This window comes from Rhineura floridana, chromosome 1 (genome assembly GCF_030035675.1).
Source record: "Rhineura floridana isolate rRhiFlo1 chromosome 1, rRhiFlo1.hap2, whole genome shotgun sequence".
NCBI classification, from domain to species: Eukaryota; Metazoa; Chordata; class Lepidosauria; order Squamata; family Rhineuridae; genus Rhineura; species Rhineura floridana.
The window spans coordinates 138,494,120-138,518,631 of record NC_084480.1 but is presented as its reverse complement, the minus strand read 5'-3'; the positions used below and the strand labels follow the sequence as shown (position 1 = coordinate 138,518,631).

The 24,512-nt window shown below is 42.4% G+C and overlaps 1 protein-coding gene across 5 annotated transcripts in view; it reads right to left on the bottom strand.

The window, feature by feature from the left end:
• Window positions 1-24,512, bottom strand: part of NRG1 (neuregulin 1) — a 270,328-nt gene that overhangs the window by 196,681 nt on the left and 49,135 nt on the right. For all 5 annotated transcript variants that reach the window (XM_061633615.1, XM_061633626.1, XM_061633607.1 and 2 more), the window contains exons 2-3: window positions 22,075-22,258; window positions 6,991-7,115 (exon numbers count right to left, since the gene is read on the bottom strand). In XM_061633615.1, coding sequence (XP_061489599.1) covers window positions 6,991-7,115; window positions 22,075-22,258 — 309 coding nt within the window. The remainder of the gene's footprint in view (window positions 1-6,990; window positions 7,116-22,074; window positions 22,259-24,512) is intronic.

Below are 24,512 nucleotides of genomic sequence, written 5' to 3'. Positions count from 1 at the left end.
CGATCTATTCAAATGTGTATTCCATGAGCCTAGTGAATGGAATGATATACCAAGGTATCTGAAGGTCGAGACCTGTTCAATAGGGTGGTTATCTATTTGCCACCTCCGCTTGTGCCTATTCCTGGAAAAGATCAGTACTTTACATTTAGCATAGTTAATAGTAAGTAGCTCCTCCGTACAGAAGGAACCAAGCTCTCTCAGCAGACGACGCAACCCAGGGCTAGAAGAACTATATCATCAGCATATAAGAGTGAAGACACATGTCTCCTTGCCAGACTGGGCGGGTGGGAGTTAACCCCCTCCAAACGCTTTACTATGGAATTAATATACAGATTGAATAGTGACGGCGCAAGGATACATCCCTGTTTCACTCCTCTATAAGTTGGAATTGGATCAGATAAATGATCTGCCCGGTTACATCTGACCCTTAAAGAGGTCTTCTCATGTAAACCTCGAATTAAACACAATAGGCGCCTATCAATAGTTGTTGATAATAATTTTGTCCAAAGCCTTTCCCGGGGGATCGAATCGAATGCAGATCTGAGGTCAATAAACGCCGTGAAAAGTGCTCCTCCCTTGGGTAAAGAATATTTTTCTGCCAAGTGCTGGAGCACAAGGCCCTGATCCACAGTGGAACGGCCTGATCTAAAACCGGCCTGCTCCTCTGCCAAGCAACTTTCACTTTCCATCCAGGAAACCAGCTTGTCAAGAAGATGACTGGCGTAAAGCTTGCTAATATGTATGGATGTATAGCTGTATGAATGGATGTATGGATGTATAGCTGTTATGAATGTGTGAATGTGTATGAATGTGAATTGGATTGATTTGTATTGACTTAGTTAATTTAATTTAATTTAATTTAATTAGTTTAATTAATTAATTATTGGTTTAATTAATTCAATTTAAATTAGTAATAGTGCTGCTATAGGGCACGGAGGCGGGTCTCCGGACTAATTTTATTAGGGTGGGTGGCCTGCTGAGAAGCAGATAGGGATAGAGGCATGTGTAAGCTGGAGAGGGAGGTGGGGGGCCAAGTCATAAGAAGTGTGGGCGGCAGGCACTGGAAGGGTGCTGCTAGCAGACCATGCCGGAATAGGGGAACACGGGACAGATGCATTATATCTATCCCATGTTCCGGGTCTGCTCAGAACCAGATGGAAACTGGGGGACGCAAGGTTCCTACCGACCTTCGACTGCTGTTATGTAATGCCAGGTCTGTGGCTCAGAAAACCTCGCTCATCCATGATATGATCTTGGATGGGCGCGCAGACCTGGCATGTATTACGGAGACTTGGCTGGACGAAGCCTCTGCTCCAATTCTTGAGGCTATGTGTCCGCCAGGTTTCCGTTATGCACAGCAGCCGAGGGTGGGAAGGCGGGGAGGGGGTGTGGCAGTCATCTATTGAGAGTCCTTGGTTTTTGCCAGACCTCCCCTCCATAGGACTCAAATTGTTGATTGCATGTACTGGAGGTTGGGCCCGAAGGGCAGTTTAGGGATCTTGCTGGTGTACCGCCCACCCCGCTGCACGGCAGATTCCCTGGCTGAGGTGCTAGAGGTGGTCTCGGCTGTACGGGCATTGTCCCCAGAGCTGGTAGTGCTGGGTGACTTTAACGTGGATGCCGAGGCCGCTCTCATAGGAGCCCCTCGGGATTTCCTGGAAACCATGGCTTCCTGGGAACTGTACCTAAGTAATACTGGGCCCACCCATGTAGCCGGTCATGCTCTCGACCTAGTATTTGTCCTGGGAGAGGAGAGAAGTGGTCTGAAGTTGGGAGTGATTCATGCCACTCCTGTGTCATGGTCAGACCACTACCTGGTATATATGGACTTCTCGTTCCCATGCCCCCTCCGCAGGGGTGAAGGACCTATTAAAATGGTCCACCCCAGACGCCTGATGGATCCGGATGGATTCCTGACTGCGCTTGGGGAATTGGAACCTGCTGAAGGTCGCCTGGTCGAAACCCTGGTGAAGGAGTGGAATGTGGGGATCACCAGGGCATTAGACCAGGTGGCTCCGAAATGTCCTCTCCCCCTGAATAGAACTCAGCTAGCTCCATGGTATACACCGTGGTTGCGTGGCTTGAGACAGGAGGTGAGACGACTAGAGCGCCGGTGGCGGAAATCCCGCTCCGAAGATGTCCGGACACAGGTTAGAGCAGCAGTAGCTGCCTACCAAGTGGCAATAAAGGTAGGAAAGAAGGCTTTCTTTGCTGCCTCTATTGCGTCTGCGGAGTGTTGTCCCAGGAGGCTGTTCCAGGTGGTCCGAAGCCTGGTCGGTCCAGTTGCTCAGGAACCCTTGGAACAGTCAAAGGCCTCCTGTGACCTATTAGCAAAACACTTCGCTGATAAAATTGAACACTTACGGAGCTCGATCCCGCGCACCGTGGACACAGTCGATGAACCAGAGTTGGCCAGTTGCAAGCCGGTAAATTGGGATCGGTTTCGGCTTCTCCCTTCTGAGGAAGTGGACAAGGTGCTTTCATCTGTGAAGCCAACCACTTGTCTTACTGATCCTTGCCCTTCGTGGCTCCTTGTGAGCTGCAGAGAGAAATTGGGCGAGGGGATCAAAGCGGTGGTAAACGCATCCTTGAAAGAGGGTGTGATGCCATCAGCCTTCAAGGAGGCAATTGTAAAGCCCATCTTAAAGAAGCCCTCCTTGGATTCCCAAGTGTTCGATAACTTCCGCCCAATTTCGAATCTACCATTTCTGGGCAAGGTCATTGAGCGAGTGGTGGCCAACCAGTTGTCAGCACACTTGGATGAAACGGATTATTTGGATCCATACCAATCGGGTTTCAGGACTGGTCACAGAACTGAAACAGCCTTGGTCGCTCTGGTTGATGATTTGAGGAGGGCATTAGATAGGGGAGAATCCACCTTTCTTGTCCTCCTCGATCTCTCAGCGGCTTTTGATACTGTCGACCACAGTATCCTTCTGCTTCGCCTGGAGGGATTGGGAATTGGAGGCACTGTATTACAGTGGTTCCATTCCTTTCTCTCCGACAGGTACCAACAGGTAGCATTGGGGGAGGAGGTTTCAGACCCTTGGCCTCTCAATTGTGGTGTGCCACAGGGCTCTATCCTCTCTCCCATGCTATTTAACATCTATATGAAGCCGCTGGGAGCAATCATCAGGAGATTTGGGCTGCAGTGTCATCAATATGCGGATGACACTCAGCTCTATCTCTCGTTTAAATCTTCACCAGAGTTGGCTGTGGAGACCTTGTCCAACTGCCTGGAATCCGTGAGTGGATGGATGGGAAGGAACAAGCTGAAGTTGAACCCTGATAAAACCGAGGTACTACTTGTGGGGGACAAGAGAAGGTTGGGTGACATTGACCTGAAGTTCAATGGGGTGAGTTTACCCCTAAAGGACCAGGTCCGCAGCCTTGGGGTTGTGCTTGATTCCAGGCTGTCCATGGAGGCTCAGATTTCGGCAGTGAGCCGGGCAGCCTGGTACCAACTACACCTCATACGAAGGCTGCAACCCTACCTTCCTGTTCATCAGTTCCCACTGGTGGTACACGCCCTGATCACCTCTCGTTTGGACTACTGTAATGCGCTCTACGTGGGGTTACCCTTGAAAACGGTCCGGAAATTACAACTGATACAAAATGCGGCGGCTCGACTACTTACGAATAGTCGCCGCCGAGATCACATCACACCAGTGTTGTTCGACCTACACTGGCTTCCAGTTGTTTTCCGAGCCCAATTCAAGGTGTTGGTATTGACCTTTAAATCCCTATACGGTTTCGGCCCAGTTTATCTCACGGAGCGCCTTCAACGCCACCAATTATGCCGCCCGACAAGATCGGCCACACAGGGCCTTCTCTCAATCCCGCCAACAAAAACAGCCAGATTGGCGGGTACAAGAGAGAGGGCATTCTCAGTGGTGGCCCCCACTCTTTGGAACTCCCTCCCACAAGATCTCCGGCATGCCTCTTCCCTAAATGTATTTCGGAAAGCCTTAAAGACCTGGCTTTTTCAGCATGCCTTCGGGGTATCCGGGGAGGGTTAATCGATATAATTGTAATGCCTCCTACCCAGTTTTAATATTGTTGTTGCAGATCTATTGTTTTTATTGTATTACTGTATTTTATTAATTGTATTTTAATAATTTTGTAAGTTGCCTAGAGTGGCCATTGGCCAGATAGGCGACGAAGAAATTAAATTTATTATTATTATTATTATTATCATTATTATTATATTACTAATAACACTTAGCAAGCTCATAGGCCTATTAGAGGAGTTTGATCTTAATCCTTTTTTATAAATAGGTATGATAATAGCCATCCGCCAGTCCTCAGGGAAACAAGCAGACTGGTCAATGGCAGTAAACAGGGCCGCCAAGACTGGCACCCACCAGTCTACATGTTCTTTTAAGAGTTCCGGGGGGATATTATCAGCCCCGGGCGCTTTACCCCTCGAGTTTGTTGATAAGGACAGCTGTTTCTTGAATGGACACAGGGGGGCCAATTTGGAAATTCAGAAAGGTCGTCCCATGGCAAGAAGTTAAAGTTCTGACTCTTGGCAAAGATTTCAGTAAAATACGCTTCCCACTCTCTGGCAGGAATATGAAAATCGAGACAAGATGGAACCACCTGGCCACCTCCAGAGACAAGCCTCCAAAATGTTCTAGAATCTTTTAGTCTAGAGGCCTCAACCAAATTTAACCAAGCTTCTCTCTGAAAAGATTTCTTTTTTTCTTTGATTAAAGCTTTATAGCGTCGTTTAGACTCTAAGTATTCTGGGGGTAAGGTTAACAAATCGGAGGCTCGATACCTCCTATAAATTTCCATGAGTAATCTTTTCAAAGAGGCACACTCATGATCGAACCAGGACTTAGTTACCTGCCCCAGGACACGACATCTAACCTGTTTTATAAAATTTGGACAATTTTGTAAGGACCTCAGAAGTTCTTGAAAGAGGGAGCATATCATTACAGGTGAAGTTTCCGATAATTGCCTAGAGCATAGACTAAGGCTGTCTGTAGAGAAGAGGAAATTAGATAACGCGTTGGCTAGGGAGGGAGACCACCTGATGCGTGCGCTCGTCTTTCCACTGCTTGATTCAACATAGGTTCACATTTCAATGATAACTTCACATTATCCAAACGAAGTGTAAGGACCAAAGGGAGATGGTCACTCTTGTCTCTTATCGCAACCTCAAGACTCACCACTAAGCTCAGTGCACTAGGCGAAACCACAAAATAATCTATGGTGGAGGACCCATGGCACGCTACATAAGTATATTCGCCACGGAGGTCACCCCTCACACCTCCATTCAGCATGAGCAAATCCAAAGTGGTAATCATCTGGGCAAGACAAAGACCCGCAAAATTACAGCCTCTATCCTTAAATTGCCTAAAAGGAAGTAAATGGGGCAGAACCACTGCGGGGGAAGCAAGGTGAAAATGTTGGTATAAAGCATACTCTGGTTTCTCTTCAGATCGTATAAATCTTTCGCCTTTTACTATCATCCTTGGAAATAGTTTCAGCTGAAAAAAGGAACAAACTAGTATGTTACCACTGTGAGGCAGGAGCTGCTTCTCCACACCTGATTCCCTTGCATCTTTGATATAACATGTATTACATTAAATAATGTGGACTGAATAATGATGCCAGTTTTGCTTCTTCTCTATGGTAATGTATGAACTGGTTTAAATATTTAAAAGAGGATGGGGAAAGGTTGCTATTAGGAATCCAAAGTGTATATGTGGTACAGTATTTCAGTGATGGGAGAACAATGTATTTGGGGGCCTAAGAAAATTCTCAGAAAGGTATTTGATAGTAATGAAATCTAGATACTCAAATTTCAGACCTTTAGTTCATGCACCTAATGGAACACAACAGCACAACTTCTCAATAAATTTAACTTTCATTTACTTATATAGACCTACAACCATGACCCTAAACTATGTATCAACACACACGTACTCAAAAGCTATACACTAAAAAACTAAGTAAGATTATTCAGTATGTAGTTTCCCTTTCTACACAACCTTTAACAAAGAAGCATTTCCAAAGAGTTAAAATTCTTTCAGAATTTACAGAGCTTAACGCACCAAAAGTTCCATTGTGTTCTACCGATCTAATGGGTTAAATACAGAGTGCCGCTGTCCATATGTCTGAATTAGTCCAGTTAAAGAAACAATATGGCCACTTATATATGCCAGGAGGCTCAGAATCAGAAGTACTGGTATAAAGATTATGCATACTAATGAAGTAAACAGAAATTTGTATCTGAGATAAGTAAAGCAGAACAAAGCTTTAAACAAATATGCTTTTTAGTTTAGAAAGACCTATTTTTGTCTATTTTTTGCTCCTCACAATCACAAATCTAAATTACATTACCAAGAACAGATAATGTCTTTAACAACTCCCTATGTCCTTCATGTAATCTGTATTGTAATAATTCATCTAATGAGATCAGTAAACTGGCCAAGCACCCAAATGTATACAGATGTATTTGTCACAATTTTTATCCAGCCAGAAATCACAGAGACACTGAGGAAGAGAGGTTGCAGTCAAGTAGCTGAATGGAAGACAAGTATAGTATGTGAAGGTGACATGCGTTTAAGATGCCAACCCTACTAAGCTGATCCCACACTTAAGGAACATACACACCCTTGTACTTACCTGTAGAATATAACAGATGTGATCAAATGCCATTTTCAAAAGGTGCATTTTTCATAATTTTGCTAAACATATACAGTTCAAATTGGTTTGAAGTATCTAATAAAGAATCTAATACAGATACAGTACCACCCAATTACTCAATATTTTGCATAATTCCATACCATTTGGAGTTTTTTGGTATGTACATTAATTTCTTTTTACTTATTTCAGTAAAGATATGTATTTTCCATTTCAACTGTTTATTCATGCCCCAATGAGGATGCACCTATGTGACTTTTCCACCAGTTTTTGCAAGAAAGCCTTCTACTTCTGCAAATAATTTCATTTTAAAAAAAATTAACCATGTCTTACCATTGGTGTCTGTAATTACTACCCGAGCTTTTGTGGTGTCATTCCCAAATCTGTTGCTTGCTTTACATGTATATTCTCCAGCGTCAGCCAATGAAGCCCTAGAAATGCGAAGTTCTGAGGATGTCCTAAGGGAAAGCAGGTTGAATAACCATTACACCACTTATACATTACAGCAGTTTTACCCAACCTAGTACCCACTAGATCTTTTAGTTGACAATGTGAATCATCCCTGACATAGGCCCAGGTCCCTGGGTCTGATGGCAACTGTAGTCCAAAACATCTGGAGGACACCAGGTTAGGGAAAGCTGCACTACAATACAAGCTCTTTTTTTGCAATGTTAATTAATCTTTATTAGAGCTGGGAGAAAAAAGAGAAAGGCATTTTAAAGAGCTGCAAGAAACATACAGATGACCTCTGTTGCAGAGGGGAGATACCACAAGTCTTTGGCTTTATCTGATATCTGCAGTCCATTTTCTCAATAGTAGCCGTTGCACCAGTTCGATATACAGTGACAGATAAATTGGCATAAGATGGTTAACTAAATTCAATCCATCCTCTTACCAAAGTCCTTACGATCACAGTTAGGTCCTCTTCTGGTTCAGCCTTGGTCCCTCTTTACCTCTGCCTCACTCTGTCCTTAGCTGAACATGAGTCAGGTCTGACACACAATCACTGTGAGAACACATTATTGCTTTTCAAGAAACTCTCTAGTTAATCTGTCCAATCAAAATCAGGCATTTTAGGGCCACTGAAAAAGTGAGACAGGTTAGCACATGTAACTCTCACTGAAATTAGTGGGATTAAGTAAGGTTTTTAGGACACTGATTTCATGCTTTTAGTTGTGTGTGCTTTGTTATTTAAAATGATCATGGAAGACAGGAGTTGAACTATTCAATATGAAAGCAGATTCTCTGCACCACTTCTGTAACCACCATGATGATTTATAGATCTTCATATAACCATTCCTCAAAACTATGCAATGCCTGCTTTCCAGTTCCTCCTGGTGACCTACTGATCCTTCCAAATCCAGCTTTGAAACCACATGTTATAACAGCTATTATGCTGTCCAAATAACTCAGGTAATTCTACCCGTACACGAAATATTCAAAAGGGCTTAAAAAACAGCAGCAACAGTCAATGCCATTTAGTACACCCTACTTACATGCACCAAACAACTTGAAAAACATGTAGGTAGTATGTAAGGAACAGAAACTAACAAGAGGCAGCACTTGCCTATAACCTCTTATGTCTCTCAAAACCCCAAAGCCACTACTATCATAACCTTTCCTCTAACTCCCTTCACAATCTTCTCCCATCATAAAGACTTGCACCGACATAAACCTCTATGAACTGTTCCAATGACAATGAGATCTCAGAAAGGCACCCCCAAGAGATTACAGATACTGCCGCTGAGCAACGATCCACAGGTACTGATGTTTACATCAGGCAAGAATCCATCAATAACTGCTCCAAAGGAAGTAAGACCTTGAAAAAGCAACCCCAGCTGATCAGCAGGTATATATACTACTGAGATCAAAATATATGTATTTTTTTTTAAATTAAGCTTTTTAAAAAAATGTTTTTAAAGATGTTTTGTTTTGATATGTTTTTAAGGATGTTTTGTTTTAATATATATTTAAAGTCTTTTTGTGACATTTGAAGTATTTTTGGCGTTTTTGTTTGATGCCCTGGGCTCCTTCTGGGAGGAAGGCAGGATATAAATCTAATAAATAAAAAATAAAATAAAATATATGCCTGGACTACTTTTCTAAAGGCTTATAAACTTTTAAAGCTACTTAAAATCAGTAAGCCATTAAGAAAGCACTCCAGCTATTCAAAGAATGACTGCTACTGTGCAAGAATATTTCTGCATCTATGTTCCCAAAGATGGTGAAGATCTGATCACTAAACTATATTAATTTACAACTAAAGGTATTGTTTACACTGTTTCATTTTAACAACCTTGACTTACATCTATTAGCACACTATATTAGTTTTGTAGGCTACACTTTTTAGCTACAGAAGGAATGTCTTTAAAATATTACCATATAGGTTCTTTCTTAAAACCAGCACCCATGTCAGTTTGTGAGGTTTATGTATAGGAATATAGGAAGTGCACCTTGAACAAGTCAAATTTCTCTTCTTTCTAATGTTGCTCCTTTCTGTTTCGTCTGTACAAAGCAAAATAAACAAAAACTGATTTGTAGAGGGTCTGATAATTACTGGGCAGATACTGGGCAAATAAGAGATTTATTTTTATCAAGTGTCCTGTCAAATCAGAAGATCCCTTGTTTGGTAGGTAGAGTGTAAATCTACCTACCTTTTAGTGGTGGCTTTCCATTTAGGGTCTGTCAATTGGAATAGTTGTCTCTGACAAAAAATTAAAAGGAAACCATTTGGACTGTGAAAAGTGCTGGGGCACTCTCATGCCATGCTTCTTGAGTGGTTTCATTCTAATGCCATCACCCAGGTGAAGCAGAATTAACAAGTAAATGATTTGGGGAATTCTACTCACAAATGGAGGCAGTGGAGGAAATCAGTGCTTTGGGCTTTTGGGAAGATCAGAAATGATTGCACTAAAAGTTCAGTACAATTATTTTACACTTCATATTTTCATTGGTTTCCATGTACAGTAGGGCCCCGCTTGTCGGTGCCCTGCTTTTTGGCATTCTGCTAATACGGCGCCGCCAGTGGGGCGATCAGCTGTAGTGTGGAGAGCTCCAGCCACTGCACTCCAGCTGACAGCTATCAGCTGGAGCGTGCGAGCTCCCCACACTCCAGCTGTAGCACGTGATCAGCTGTAGCATGGGGAGCTCGGGCGCTCCAGCTGATCCCTGTGAGCTGGAGTGCGGTGGCTGGAGCTCCACACACTACAGCTGATTGCGTGATCAGCTGTAGGGCTGGGAGCTCGCATGCTACAGGTCAGTAGGGCCCCACTTTCCAGCGGTTTTCACTTTTCGGCGGGGGCCTGGAACGGAACCTGCTGTATGAGTGGGGCCCTACTGTAATTATGTGTCCTTTGTTCTGGATTTAAAGAGTTCAATAGTCTTTTTTTGGTGGTGGTGGAGATAACTGTACTGGGATGGAAATATTTGTTTGCCCCTCTTTTAAAAACAAAATAAATGCTCACTTTAGTGCTTCAGAGAGTAAAAAAAAAGATGCTAAAAAGTAGAGATGTGCATCAACCACAAGACTGGGTTTGATTTCCAATTTGACACTTCAGAAAATAGACCAATTTGGTCTGAAGCACTTTGCAGGCTTTCTGATCCAGTTTAGATCCAAATCCTGACACAGAAAAACAAAGCTCTGCACCTCCTCCATTCACTATTATGGGGAAGTTAACAATAACTTTTCCCCCCTTTTGGAAAATACCGAAAATTCTGCCACTTGACAGAACTGGATTAAATTTGCAGGCTTGTTAGCCCCTTTTCAAAAGGACAACTGCAGTGATTTTCCTGTCACAGTAGCCTTTACAGATTTGATGGTGGTTAAAAAACATCTACTTAATCTCCCCTAGTGTTTTCTGGGCAACTGGGCTGAAAACAGAATATGTGAGGGAGGTACCCCTAGGTAACAAACCTGCCAAATTATAAATAAGTCCAGTTTTTTTCTGCTTTGTGCTGTTAAACTTGATGTGGGGACTCCCTCCCTACGGTTTTGTGTAGGCAAAAATGTCAGTATGAAAATTACATATATCATAGAGGAATGAAAGGACTAGTGTGTTCTGATTTTAAAAAGCTTCAAAATAGCATTCAATTGGCACTAATTGCACCATTTTGACAGGAGTGGATGTGTGGGCAAGTGGTACAGAGGTAGAGAATGTAAATGTGGTCTCAGTTATTCAAATTTGTGTCTAGTTTCTTCAGTAGAGAAAAAGGGGGGAACCCAAGATGCTGGAAAATATGTTTATTTTCAAAAATATTGTCTGGCCAGATAATACAGTGGCCGAAATGTGTTGGGCTTTTTTTGAAAATAAATACCACATTTTCCAGCATCTTGGATCCCCCCCTTTTTACCCCCTCAGCTTTTTGGATGCTTGCCACTTTCTGCTTTTAGTTTCTTCAGTAACAAAATGTGTGTTTGGAACTTCTGTAAACTGTTTCATCAGTTCTATCTATGTAAATAGTTGTCTCATTGTAAAATTTACATTGAGGAAATTAAATGATAATCAGTTACAATGTCTGTGGAATATGGAGGTATATTCTGCTTGCCTCACACTTATCTCACCCTACACTCACACACTTTTATGATGACAAACATAGAGGTACTCTCTGTATCAAAAGGACTTTGTTCTCTTTTTTCCTAGCTGAATTCTGCAACAAGAAGATTCCAGTGCTCCCAATGACTCTGCTGTCCTTTGGATCCAATAAGTCTCTAAAAGTTCAAACATTTGGTGAATGTCTAAACCTAGAACAAATATCAGAAATGCTTTGAAGAAATCTGCTACATAATCAAAACCTTACTTGTGATGGAGGACACATATAACCAACAACTTGTTATATGGGTGTCCTGTCAAATCGTTTTGTGGGCTCTAGGTTGCTCATCTCCAGCTTTGATAGAAGTCCCCCACAGTTATCATCCCAACAGCCTTGTGAGCAGGGCTCACAATATGCTCTTTAAAACAGCCACAAGAGAACTCTTACCTAAGAATGCCTGGATATATTTCTTTGTTTTGCATAGTTTATTCTGGCTCTCATGGCCATGAGGATGAGCAAAGATTTACACAAGGCACTGACCCCTCAGTCACTGGAAATCCTGTTCACCTTCTCCTCCAGCTTCTGAAATTCTAGCTGGCATTTCCTATACACTTTCAAGCTTATTGTCACAGCATTAATAGCTAGAACTGAAATGAACCTTAATATCTAGATTATTATTTATTTAATATTTATTTAATGTGTATCCCGCCCTTCCTCCCAGCAGGAGCCTAGGGCAGCACACAAAGCACTAAAACACTTTAAAACATCATAAAAACAGATCTTAAAATACATTAAAACAAAACAGCATTAAAAACATTTTAAAAACAACCTTAAAAAGGGTTAAAAACATTATTAAAAAACATATTAAATAATTCTGACACAGATGCAGACTGGGATAGGTCTCAACTTAAAAGGCTTGTTGAAAGAGGAAAGTCTTCAATAGGCGCTCAAAAGATAGCAGAGATATGCCTAATATTCAAAGGGAGGGAATTCCACAGGGTAGGTGCTGCCACACTAAAGGGCCATTTCTATATTGTGCAGAACAAACCTCCTGATAAAATGGTATCTGCAGGAGGCCCTCACCTGCAGAGCACAGTGATTGACTGGGTATATAAGGGGTAAGACGGTCCTTCAAGTATCCTGGTCCCAAGCTGTATAGGGCTTTGTACGCCAAAACTAGAACCTTGAACTTGGCCCGGTAGCAAATTGGCAGCCAGTGCAATTCTTTCAGCAGCAGGGTGACACGTTGGCAATACCCTGCCCCAGTGAGCAGTCTCACCGCCACATTTTGCACCAGCTGCAGCTTCCGGACCAACCTCAAGGGCAGCCCCACATAGAGCGCATTACAGTAATCCAGTCTGGAGGTTACCAGTATGTGGACAACAGTGGTCAGGCTATCCCAGTCCAGAAACAGCCATAGCTGTCTCACCAGCCGAAGCTGGTAAAAGGCACTCCTAGCCACTGAGGTCACCTGGGCCTCTAGCGACAAAGATGGATCCAAGAGCACCCCCAGGCTACAGACCTGCTCTTTCAGAGGGAGTATGACCCCATCCAAAGCAGGCAACTGACCGACTTCCGGGAAGGGTGACTTAGCCTGTGCCTGCTTTTGAGACGGGCTCCTGCCTCAAAAGAAGCTTATTCAGATATATCAGTCAGTTTTTTCTTTTTTTTTTGACTGATTAAACTTCTCCCGGGTAGGGAGAAACGAAGAGATTAACCTCAAAGCCTATTTTTGTTGGGACGACCAGATCTCATTAATTTATGGGACGAGGTCCAGCCGACGAAGGTGGGACGGATTTTTAACAGCAAGCTCTATCTGATAAAGCGAACGTTCACCTTATCTTCTAAGAGAGAACGCACTAACAGGCAAGCACCCTTCTTTCTATATTTTTCTTTTACTTGACTTAAATTGTTGCTGTTTAAAAGAGATTTGCCAGATTGATCAGTTTTTGACATCTCACTGGGGAGCCATAACTTCTCTCTGCTACGCACTAATTAATAGCTTATCTCTGTTTTTGTTGCAAAAAGCTGTCCTGGATTTGCATTCTAAAGATATACACAGAAGAGGGATTTCTATTCCAGATTTTTATTTTGAAAAATATTATACTGTTTTGAGACTACTCTCTTTTTGGTCTATTTTATTTTGACGAATCTGTTTCTTGACGATTGCCATTAATTGTTTCGATCCTGGGAACTGCATTTTGTTTACTTAACTATTGGAGAGATAAGGCTGTCTGCTCTGTTTATACTGTGATGTCACCAAGTTTGGAGTATTAACCCAATTGTTGCTGAAATAAGAAGTGGTTTTCCTATATTTTTCTTTTAAAATGGCAATTAAGAAAGTGGCTGAAAATCTGGAAATAACTATGTTTCAGAAAATAATGGATGAGATTGAGATAATGAAAATTGAATTGAGTAAAATGAAGCAGGAGATTAAAGATATAAGGGTCCCTGTGAGAGAGGTGACCCTGGAAGGGGTCCCTGTGAGAGAGGAGACCCCGGAGATTGGAACAGGGGTCCCTGTGAGAGAGGTGACCCTGGAGACTGGAATAGGGGTCCCTGTGAGAGAGGAGATCCCGGAGATTGGAACCAACGTGGAACAGGAACAAGATTTGGAGTCTATGGACTTTAGAAATAAAATCTATTGTTTGGAACTCAATGTTATCTCTGAAGAAATGAATGAAGATTCTAGAGATAAAGTTATCAATGGCATGGATAATCTTCTGGACTGGAATGATGTGATGGAGCCCAATATAGAGAAAATCTATGGAATTAACTGCAGCCATGTGACAATGGAAAAACTTTTAAGAGATGACCCAGTGTATTTTGAAAAAAAGAACAGAGATATGATTTTACAGCAGTATTTCAGCAACCTATTCAGAATGGATGGCAAGAAAATATTTGGGATAGAGGTAATCCCCATCAGACTCTTACTATATGACTATGGCTTTGACAGCAAGATTATTATGGAATACTGATAATGGAAGATTGGATATTGAAATTACTGGACTTAACAAGACTACTGAAGATGGAAGATGGAAAATGGAACTAATAGAGATAATAGAACAATGGCTACTGAAATTATTGAACCTAACAGATTCTGATGTGATGGATTAATTGAAATGTTTATTTTGACTATGGTTATGACAATAAGATTATCATAATTAGTAATGAGATGGATTAATCGATATGCTTATCTGGAAAAAAAAATTGATAGATATATTTCTTAAAGAATTGAAACCTCTCTTTGACTTTTTGTGGAAAGAATAAAGTAATGTTTATGAGATTTGATGATTAAGTAAGATAACTACTGGAGGAAAGTGATTTTATAATATGACTTAAGAGACAGGATTGTTATATATTATAGACTTATAACTGATTTGATCTTTGACAAATGGGAAGTCAATATTTTACTCTTTATTTTTTATTTTTGTTTTTTTTTTCTTTTTTTCTTTTTGTTTAACTATTTTTGATTTTGTTTTTTGTCTTTGAATGTTTTATGATTTTGTCTTGTATGTTTTATGAAAATCTGAATAAAAATTATTGAAAAAAAAAAACAAAGCAGGCAACTGACCAATTATCTGAACTTGGGAACTACCAACCCACAGTGCCTCCGTCTTGCTAGGATTCAGATTCAGTTTATTGGCCCTCATCCAGCCCACCACCGAGTCCAGGTAGTGCTCCAGGGCTTGCATGGCCTCTCCCGATTCAGATGTTATGGAGAAATAGAGCTGGGTATCATCAGCATACTGCTGACACCTTGCCCCAAAGCTCCTGATGACTGCTCCCAAGGGCTTCATATAGATGTTGAACAGCATGGGGGACAAGATGGTACCCTGCGGCACCCCACAGCACAGCTGCCAGGGGGCCGAAAGACAGTTACCCAATGCTATTCTCTGAAAATGACCCTGGAGTTAGGATTGGAACCACTGTAAAACAGTGCCTCCAATATCCATCTCACCAAGTCGGCCCGGAAGGATACCATGGTCAATGGTATCAAAAGCTGCTGAGAGATCAGGAAAGAACAACAGGGTCGCACCCCCCCTGTCCTTCTCCCAATAAAGGTCATCCATCAGGGCGACCAAAGCCAGTTCAGTCCCATAACCAGGCCTGAACCCAGTCTGGGATGGGTCAAGATAATCTGTTTCATCCAAGAGTACTTGCAGTTGCTGCGCCACAACCCTCTCAATCACCTTCCCTAAGAATGGGGTATTTGCAACCTGTCGGTAGTTGTCAAAAACCAATGGGTCCAGGGTGGGCTTTTTCAGGAGTGGTCGAATCACCTCCTCTTTCAAGGTGGCTGGAACTACTCCCTCTCACAATGATGCACTGACCACACCCTGGATCCACTCGGTCAGACAAGCTTTAATAAGCCAAGAAGGGCAAGGGTCAAGAGGACACCTTGCTGGCGGCATCATCACAAGCACCTTGTCCATGTCATCAGGCCGCATCAACTGAAACAGTTCCCAAGAAGTTGCAGCAGACGTTGCACTGGACACCTCATTGGGGACTACAGTAGCGGTGGATGGGGCATCAAGACTGCTACGGAGGCGAGCAACTTTACCCTCAAAGTGCCTTGCAAACAATTCACAATGGGCCTCCAAAGGGTCTAAGACTCCATTTCCTGGAGTTGATGTCAATAGACCCCTGACAATACGGAAAAGCTCCATCAGACGGCTACTTGAGAATGTGATGGAGGCAGAGAAGTGGGCCTTTTTCGCTGCCCTCACCGTCACACAGTAGGCACGGTTATGATGTTTACTCGTGCCCGATCAGCCTCATAGCACATCTTTTGCTACTTGCGCTCTAGCCGTCGTCCAGCCTGTTTCATTGCCCTTAGCTCACTGGTGTACCAAGGTGCAAGCCGGGCTCCACAGTGCCGGAGAGGGCGCTCGGGGGCAACCGTGTCGAGAGCCTGACGTGCCTCGCTGTTACACAGCATGACAAAGGCTTCAACAGGGTCACCTGCTCTATCTACTGGGAACTCCCCCAGGGCATTCAGGAATCCAATGGATTCCATTAGGCTCTGGGTGCGGACCATCTTAATCTGTCCTCCACCCCTGAAAGGAAGGATCGGAGCCATAAGTCTAAACTTCACCAGGAAGTGATCTGACCATGACAATCGGGTGACATCCACCCCTGCTATCTCCAGACCACCCCTTCCTCCATCTGGAGCAAAAACCAAGTCAAGGGTGTGCCCTGCCCTATGTGTTGGGCCAGTAACAAGTTGAGACAGCCCCATGGTCATCATGGAGGCCATGAAGTCCCGAGCCGGAACACTAGAGGCAGCCTCTGCATGGACATTGAAATCACCCAGCACTATCGTTCTGGGCGCCTCCAATACCACAGCCAAGATGACCTCCACCAGCTCAGTCAGCGAAGCTGCAGAGCAGCAGGGTGGATGGTACGCCAGCAGCAACCCTAGTTTACTGTCTCCTTGGCCCAACACCAGGTGCAGGCCCTCACAGCCAGCTCCAAGACAGAGTGGTTTCCTGGTGACAGAGATGAAAGTTCTGTAGACCACAGCACCTCCTCCCCCCCCCCCGTCCCTGCAGCCTGTGCTGGTGCTGCAGCGAGTATCCAGGTAGGCAAAGCTGGGTCAGATCAACCCCTCCAAGCTCACCCACCCAGGTCTCGGTAATACACACCAAATCGGCACCTTCATCCACAATCAAGTCATGGATGAGAGTGGTCTTATTATGTACCGATCTGGTGTTAAACAACAACATACACAGGCCAGTGGGCAGAGCAGATGAGCAATGAGGAACCAAACCATGAGAGGAGTGGCAGAAAGAACAAGGAGCTGATAGCCTTGCCTTCGCCTTCTTGGGTAATTCACCACCTCCCCATGGCTATATTTCCCTCTGCCCGTAATCACTGAAATTGGGGTGGCATCACCCATGTTAGTGGTTTTCAAAACATTTGTAGGTTCTAGAAACTCTTTCCATGCTGTCTATATGCAATAAAGAATTCTGGGTCAGGTTCTAGTGGGAACTTATCACTCTCAGTTTATCTAAGGAACAGGCTAGGCCTGTGAATTCACTTAATTATCTTCCTGGAATAGTTCAAATCTGGGATTTGCATTTATATCTCACCCTTCACCCCAAGGTTGCAGGGCAGGTTACAACATATTGTATATTTTGCACTAAGTAACATCAAAATACAAGACATTAAAATTGCATATTCATCCATTTCAAAATACCTCCCAAATCTGAAAATAAAACAGGAAGTCGAACACTCTAATCAGTGAAAGGACCAATGAAACAAAAATGTTTTGATCTGTCATCGAAACCCACTCAAAGTAGGAGCTTGCCTGATCTCAAGGGGGTGGGAGGTCTCCAAAGTGGGTGGTAGTGCCCCTTCCATAAAGACTATATTCTGTGTCCCAAGTGAGTAAAACACTGCTAATGATAGTACAGCCAATAGGGCATCTCCAGCAGAACTCAACTCATGGACAGGATGATCCCAGGAGAGACACTCTTTCAAGTAGTTTAGGGCTTTTGTCGTACTCAGCACCTTAAACTCAGCTTGGTGACAAATGGCCTGCCAGTGTAACTGCCTTAGAACTGGTGTAATATGATCACAAACTCCTGCTTTCAGCAGTACCCATGCTGCAGCATTTTATACCAGCTGCCAAGTTGAACTGTCCTCAAGGGAAGTCCCACATAGAGCACATTATAGCAGTGGAGTCAGCAAGTTATTTGGACATGGATCACTGTGGCCAGGCAATCCATATCCAAGAACACCTATAGCTGGCAAACTAGCCATAGCTGGCAATAGGCACGCCATGCCACTGTGGCTGCCTCCAGTGACATGGTGGATTTGAGGAGAACTCCAGACTATGTACTTGATCCATTAAGAGGAATGCAGCCCCATTCACAGCAAGCTGTGAACCCAATTCATGGATCTCAGGACCACCAATCCACAGTACCTCCATTTTGTTGGGATTCAATTTCAACTTATTAGCCCCCATCCAGTGCATCATCACTTCCTAACACCTTTCAGCACTTGGGACAGCTTCACACGATTCCAATGGAAACAAGTTAAACATCAGTTAAACATCAGTTAAACATCAGTTAAACATCAGTTAAACATCAGTTAAACATCAGTTAAACATCAGTTAAACATCAGTTAAACATCATCAGCTTAATGATGGCACTTCACCCAAAACCTCTGATGATGGCTTCCAGTGGCTTCATATAGATTAACAATTGCCATGGGCCCTCACTGTCTCTGTCTGAAATTGTTCTGATAGGTAGGAGAGGAACTAATGATGAACAGAACCTCCAATTCCCAATCCACAGATACAGTTCAGAAGGATATCATGGTCCATGTTATAAAAAAACATTAAAAATTTAAAGAGTTCAAGGTTCAAGGTTCATCTCCTGACATAAATCAATCAGGGCAACGACAGCTGTTTCCATGCAAAAACTAGGCTAAACACAAATTGAAATAAGTCTAGATAACTGGTTTCTTTGAAGCACATTTGAAGTTGGCCAGCTAGCACCCTCTGCAGAATCCGGCCCAAGAAGGTGATATTAGTGACTTGGTGACAGTTGTCACATACTTCCAGATGCAAAGGGGGCTTAAGGAGGAGGCAAACCACCACCTCCGTCAAGGGAACTGGAGCAAATCTCTCCTACAAAGAAGTATTTAGCACTCCCTGAACTCATCCAGCTAATCCCTTCCAGCTAGAATTTAGCGGCCAAGTTGAGCTAGGGATTGCAGTTGGTATGCCATACCCTTTCAAGCATCTTTTCCACTTCATCAGGTTGCAATAGCTGTAATTGAACCCATATAACCAGACCAGATGGTGCCCCAAACACTTCCCCAAGATGTGTAACAACTGCAGAGTCAAGGCTGGTCCAGAAGCAAGTGACTTTATTCTCATAAAATGCCTGGTAAATCTGTACAGCAGCCTCTAAGAGTTCAGGGACTTCTTCCACCCAGAATACCCCTATTGGACAGGTACTTGAGGGTGCGATGGTGGCAGAGAAGTAAGCCTCCTTTGCTGTCACCATGGCTATTCAGTAGGTATGTTTGGTACAAGACTTGTTTCACATATGCTTCTGCCACATTCAGCCCACTTCACTGACTGGAACTCCTTTGAAAGCCAAGGAGCCCCACAACCACCAGAGAGGGTGATTAGGAGTGATCCAATCGATGGCCCTTCCCATATCAACATTCTACAGTGAGTACAAGGCCTTGACCAGAGTGTCAGCCATAGAGCACTCAGGAATCCCTGATTCCATTTTTCTCTGGAGGCAGACCATTCTAATAAGTTCTCCATCCCTGCAGAGTTCACCACTACTAACAGTCCACCCAATCCATCTACCAGTCCCCTGTTCACAAAAACCAAGTTGCAAGTACATTCTGTTATTTGCATTGGGCCTGTTATATATTGAGGCAGCTCCGTGTTGTCATGGTGGCCTGAAGTCCCAAGCTGGCTCTGTTAAGGTGATCTCAACATGCATGTTGAAATCCCCTAGAATCAAAGTCTGGGATTTTTCCAACACCAGTGCGCTTCCCCATCACCTCTGCCAGTTTGGAGAGACTGTTGGGCAGTGGGGTGGATGGTATATCCAAAAAAATCCTTACTTGATCTCTCTAGCTCAATACCAGGTAGGGCTTCTTGCACCTGGGTCCCCAGAAGACTGGTTTTCTACACAGAGAGATTGAACTGTTATGAGTAATAGTTATGTTCTCCCCTGTGTTCCCATCTACACTAGTGCTGCATGAAGTATCCCGGTGGGGCCACCACTGAGTAAGCACAGGAATGATGCTTCCTTTGCCAGTCTTCCCTGCATAGGCATGGAGCAAAAGTCTTGAAAATACTTTTGCCAAAATCAATCAGACTTAGTTTATGGTAGCAGTCTCTTCCCAAATCATATATCGCTACCTTTTAGCACAATGACAGATGAAGACAATGTAGCATAGAGAATTTATCGTTTCAGTGCTCTGGTATTTAATTGTAAGAAGCAATAAAAATTTGTTTGTGTATCACAAAAAGGTTAAGTGCTTCCTTTGATTCTGGTTGCTGTGTGGGATTGAGTACTACAGCCATGACAATAAGCACAGTAAGCTTTCCAGATGTTAGTTGTTCAAAATAAAGCAAAGAACATATGCCAAGATCAGCAAAAAGGGAGAACACATATGGCTTGATATTTGATCCAGTAGCTTTTGGTCAGGCAGAACTCACTAAAACTACCAGACTTTGTATCTTAAACCTAACTATCATGAACCTGGGAAGTAAAATCTATCCAGTGTCATGAAACTAAAGTATAAGTCATCTTCTCCCCCTCCCCACATGCTGACACTACTTCAGCAAAGGCAATCTTTGATAGCATCTTTCCCCACCATCTCTAGGAACCAGTCTCTAGAAGAGCAACTTCTGCCAAGCTAGGAGGAGGTTAAGAATCACCATCCTTCTAGGCCAATGTTCAGATAAGCTGTAAAAGAGGATTAAACAAATTAATGGAGGATAAGGCTATCAATGGCTACTAGCCATGATGGCTATGCTCTGCCTCCATAGTCAGAAGCAGTATGCTTCTGAATATAAGTTGCTAGACACCGCAGGCAGAGAGAGAGAGAGGACTCTTGCACTCATGAGCATCTGATTGGCCACTGTGAGAACAGTGATGCTGGACTAGATGCGCCACTGGTCTGATTCAGCAGGTTCTTCTTATGAGGATTATGAGAGTATTCATGTCACTCCTGCATAGGAAGAACTAACTCACAATGTAAAGCAATGCTCAAGGAACAATTAAGTAATATTCCTGTCCTGCAATACTAGAGTAATGTGCAGAATTACTCTAACATGGGAGGCAGACCTCAGACTTGGTTGCATAAAAATATTGGGTTGTATTCAGCATAGTGCTAAGGAGATCATTGTTTCAGTGCAAGCATTTCTGTTTGCCCAGTGGAATGATCTCCCATATCCTCCCCTTGCATGTTTTTCTGTGGGTTCTCCTGACCTTCTGGAGAAGATGTGGGGAAGATGTGGGGGCCATGTAGGGAAGGAAAGTCTTGTTCTGCTAACAGAAATCCTTGTGCAATGAGATAGCTGAATATGGCCTATTACTTTATTTGTTAAATCTTCCAAGGAGTCAGTAGTAATGTTTTAACTTCATAGCTACTCTGTGAGGCAGGTTAGGCAACCAATTACTTGCCAGGCTTATTGAGTTTTATAGCTAAATGGGGATTTTAACACATCCAAATTGAATAATGTTCATGTCAAAACCAGCCATTACACCACACTGACAGAAGAATCATTAATAATTAAAAACTGAACTACATGTTTTAGACTACAGTTCCCATCAGTCCCAGCTAGTACAGTCATACTAGCTGGGTTATAGGAGTTGTAGTTCAAAATATCTGCAGGGCATCAGGTTGGTAAAGGCTTATTTAGGCCCATGGCCTTTCATGAGAGAGGATGAGAACAAACTAGAATGGTTCCTTTCTGAACACAACACCTAGAAAGCAAATCATGCAAAGCCTCATCAACATTTTTCCAAAACAGTCATTATGTTGCATGTGTCTCAAGCACTGAGGATGCAAATCTTCCTAACGGGGTTAAACAGTTTGGTTCTTCCAGCAGTGGCCAATAGTGTTAATAAGTATAAAGCAAAGTCCGCCTGTTGGAACAAATATAACCATTATATAAGAGCTACTATTTTATTATTAGAAGCAAGACATAACAGTAGCAATATCATAAAAACATCCAGTGAAACTGAAGTGATAACCTATTTCCATTAATTATCTCTTTGCACACATCAAAACACTGCTGGGCACACTGAAGTAATTAATACAGTTGATGCCTACATTGTGGTGAATAATTCAATTTCCCTCCCACATTTCAGCTTTTTAGATATACCACTGTATACTTACTTTTGTTTTTTGGGACTTTTGATCTTGATATTATCCGGCCTGGTTTTTCTTGTTATTTCTTTTTCATTCTTTAACCATTTGAATTTGAGAGAGGGGTACTCAGAAATAGCTTCACATCTGAGAATTAGTGTTTGTCCCACAGCAGATTCCTGGCTTTTCATCTCCTTCAATTTAGGAGGTATAGCTATAAAAAAGAGAAAGAATGTATAAGTGACTAGATTGTCCTTGTTTTCCCTTTTCAAAGGCAAAAAGTGATTCATATGGAAAATTTGGGGTGTTTTAAGATTTATAAAGATGGTTAGATATTTTTTTTTTGCAAGAATAACAAGGAGGGAGGAAGAGTCAAGCATCAAGAGCCAGGCAGCAAACGAGTATCACTAATCCAAGGCTATATCAAGGGTATTTTCAAATTCCAAGAGGAAATGACCACTTTACTCCTTGCATCCTTACATTTGTTGACATGTTCATGGGTACAATACCAACAGATGTCAACTTTGGATGAAGTGGTGGAGAAGCATCTGTATCTCCCATCCACTCATTGCTACTTTATGGTAGAAGGTTGTGTGAACTCTATGGGAGGCTTTATAATCCAATGAATTTAGCCTCCCCTGCAAAATATTCCCCCTTCCGCAGTAGAAATTAAATGTTTTAGAAACATGCTAGATAGAAAAGTATTTCTGATACTATTTTTGTTATACTGAACAACTGCATAAACCTTAGTTTTATTTCTTTCAAGCCTCTAAAATTATAATTTCACTAGCCTTTTAAATGACATATATAAAGCTTCTGAAGAGAAGTATGATTGTCCTCTCCAGTCTGATGCTTCTAGGCTTAAATATATCATTCTTTAAAAAAGACGCTTCTAGGCTCAATATATCATTAACAAATTAGGGGAGAATGCTTTATGTTTTGTGATATAATAATTTTATTTAGGCTGTAACTCAATTCACATGGCAAACACAAGATTTTGTACCCAAACCTGTTTAGATTCAGGCGTGAAAATTTGCATTGAAAATTGCATTGAAAATTTAAGGGGAAAAACTCTATTTTAAGCTTTGTACTTTTGCAATCATATTGTTAAACTTTAAAATGATAAATTAAGTTTACAATCACTTTAACTAATTTCCATTACTATAATGTTCACATTCACCAACATTTCTTAAAAGAGCTCAAGCCTAGATTATCTGATGTTTTGCTATTATGCACCAATGGCATGTATGATATTTTTCAGTATCTAAAATGACAATTAGTGAACAAGAGGTATGACATCATTAGAAGAAAGCTTTTTCAGCTTCTAGAAAAACAGATCCTTTTAAAGCAACTGTTGCTAACAAATCAATTTGCTAATAACGTAAATACATCACTTACAGATTTCTTATCCTCATAGAGAACAGATATTGGACAGAGCTATTTTAAAAGAATTTCTGTGACTTTACATATGTCTTGAGACAGCCAGAAATAAAGCCAGAGAGAAAGAAACAGCAAGGAAAATTTTTAATACCGAAGAATACTATCCTCAAAGCAGCAGTGTTCATATTAAGGTAAAGTGAGTTATGCTTCATGTGCTTCCCATGCCTGAAAATTCATTTAAATACTACATAGTCTCACACTTGATAAAAAGAGACAGGCATCCAAATCTACCTTAGAGGTTTCTTTCTTCCCCCCTCAATATGATCCTCTATGGCCCTCTTTCAACATGATTTAATTTCAAAACAAACAGGCAGCCCAGGTTACCCAAAAAGGAATGAGAGGGAAATGATCCTGCAGAAATCAGCCTCACACTTGGCAGACTGCTGTTCTTTTCTTTGCTCCATTATGAGTCATTGACTGACCTTGTGCTAGTCAGCTGCTGTGGTTTTGCAACATTGCAAGGATAAACCAGCTACACTTCAAAGGAAGGGGCATGGGAAGAAATTGTGCTACAAATTACAAAGGCAGCTTCATTGTATTGCAGACCTATGTTGGGAGTAAGCCCTTTTAAACTCAGTGAGATCTATTTCTCAGTAAATGTGAATAAGAGTGTGCAATTCAAACAGCCACTACATCACAAATTTCTCTAGCTGTAATCAGCCCTAGCAAGTATGGCCAATGGTCCAGGGGAATCTGTCACCCTCCAGATACTGTTATGCTACAAGTTAGCCACCCCTGGACTAACAGAAATTCAGGAAATCACCCCTCTCCACCTCCAATTTAGTAACAGTTACTTGCATAGAGCCAGTGTGGCATAGTGGTTAGAGTGTTGGATTACAACCTGGGAGACCAGGGTTCGAATCTCCACACAGCCATGAAGCTTCCTGGGTGACCTTGGGCCAGTCACTGCCTCTCAGCCTCAGAGGAAGGCAATGGTAAACCACCTCTGAATGCCAGTCACCATGAAAACCCTATTCATAGGGTCGCCATAAGTTGGAATCGACCTGAAGGCAGCCCATTTCCATTTT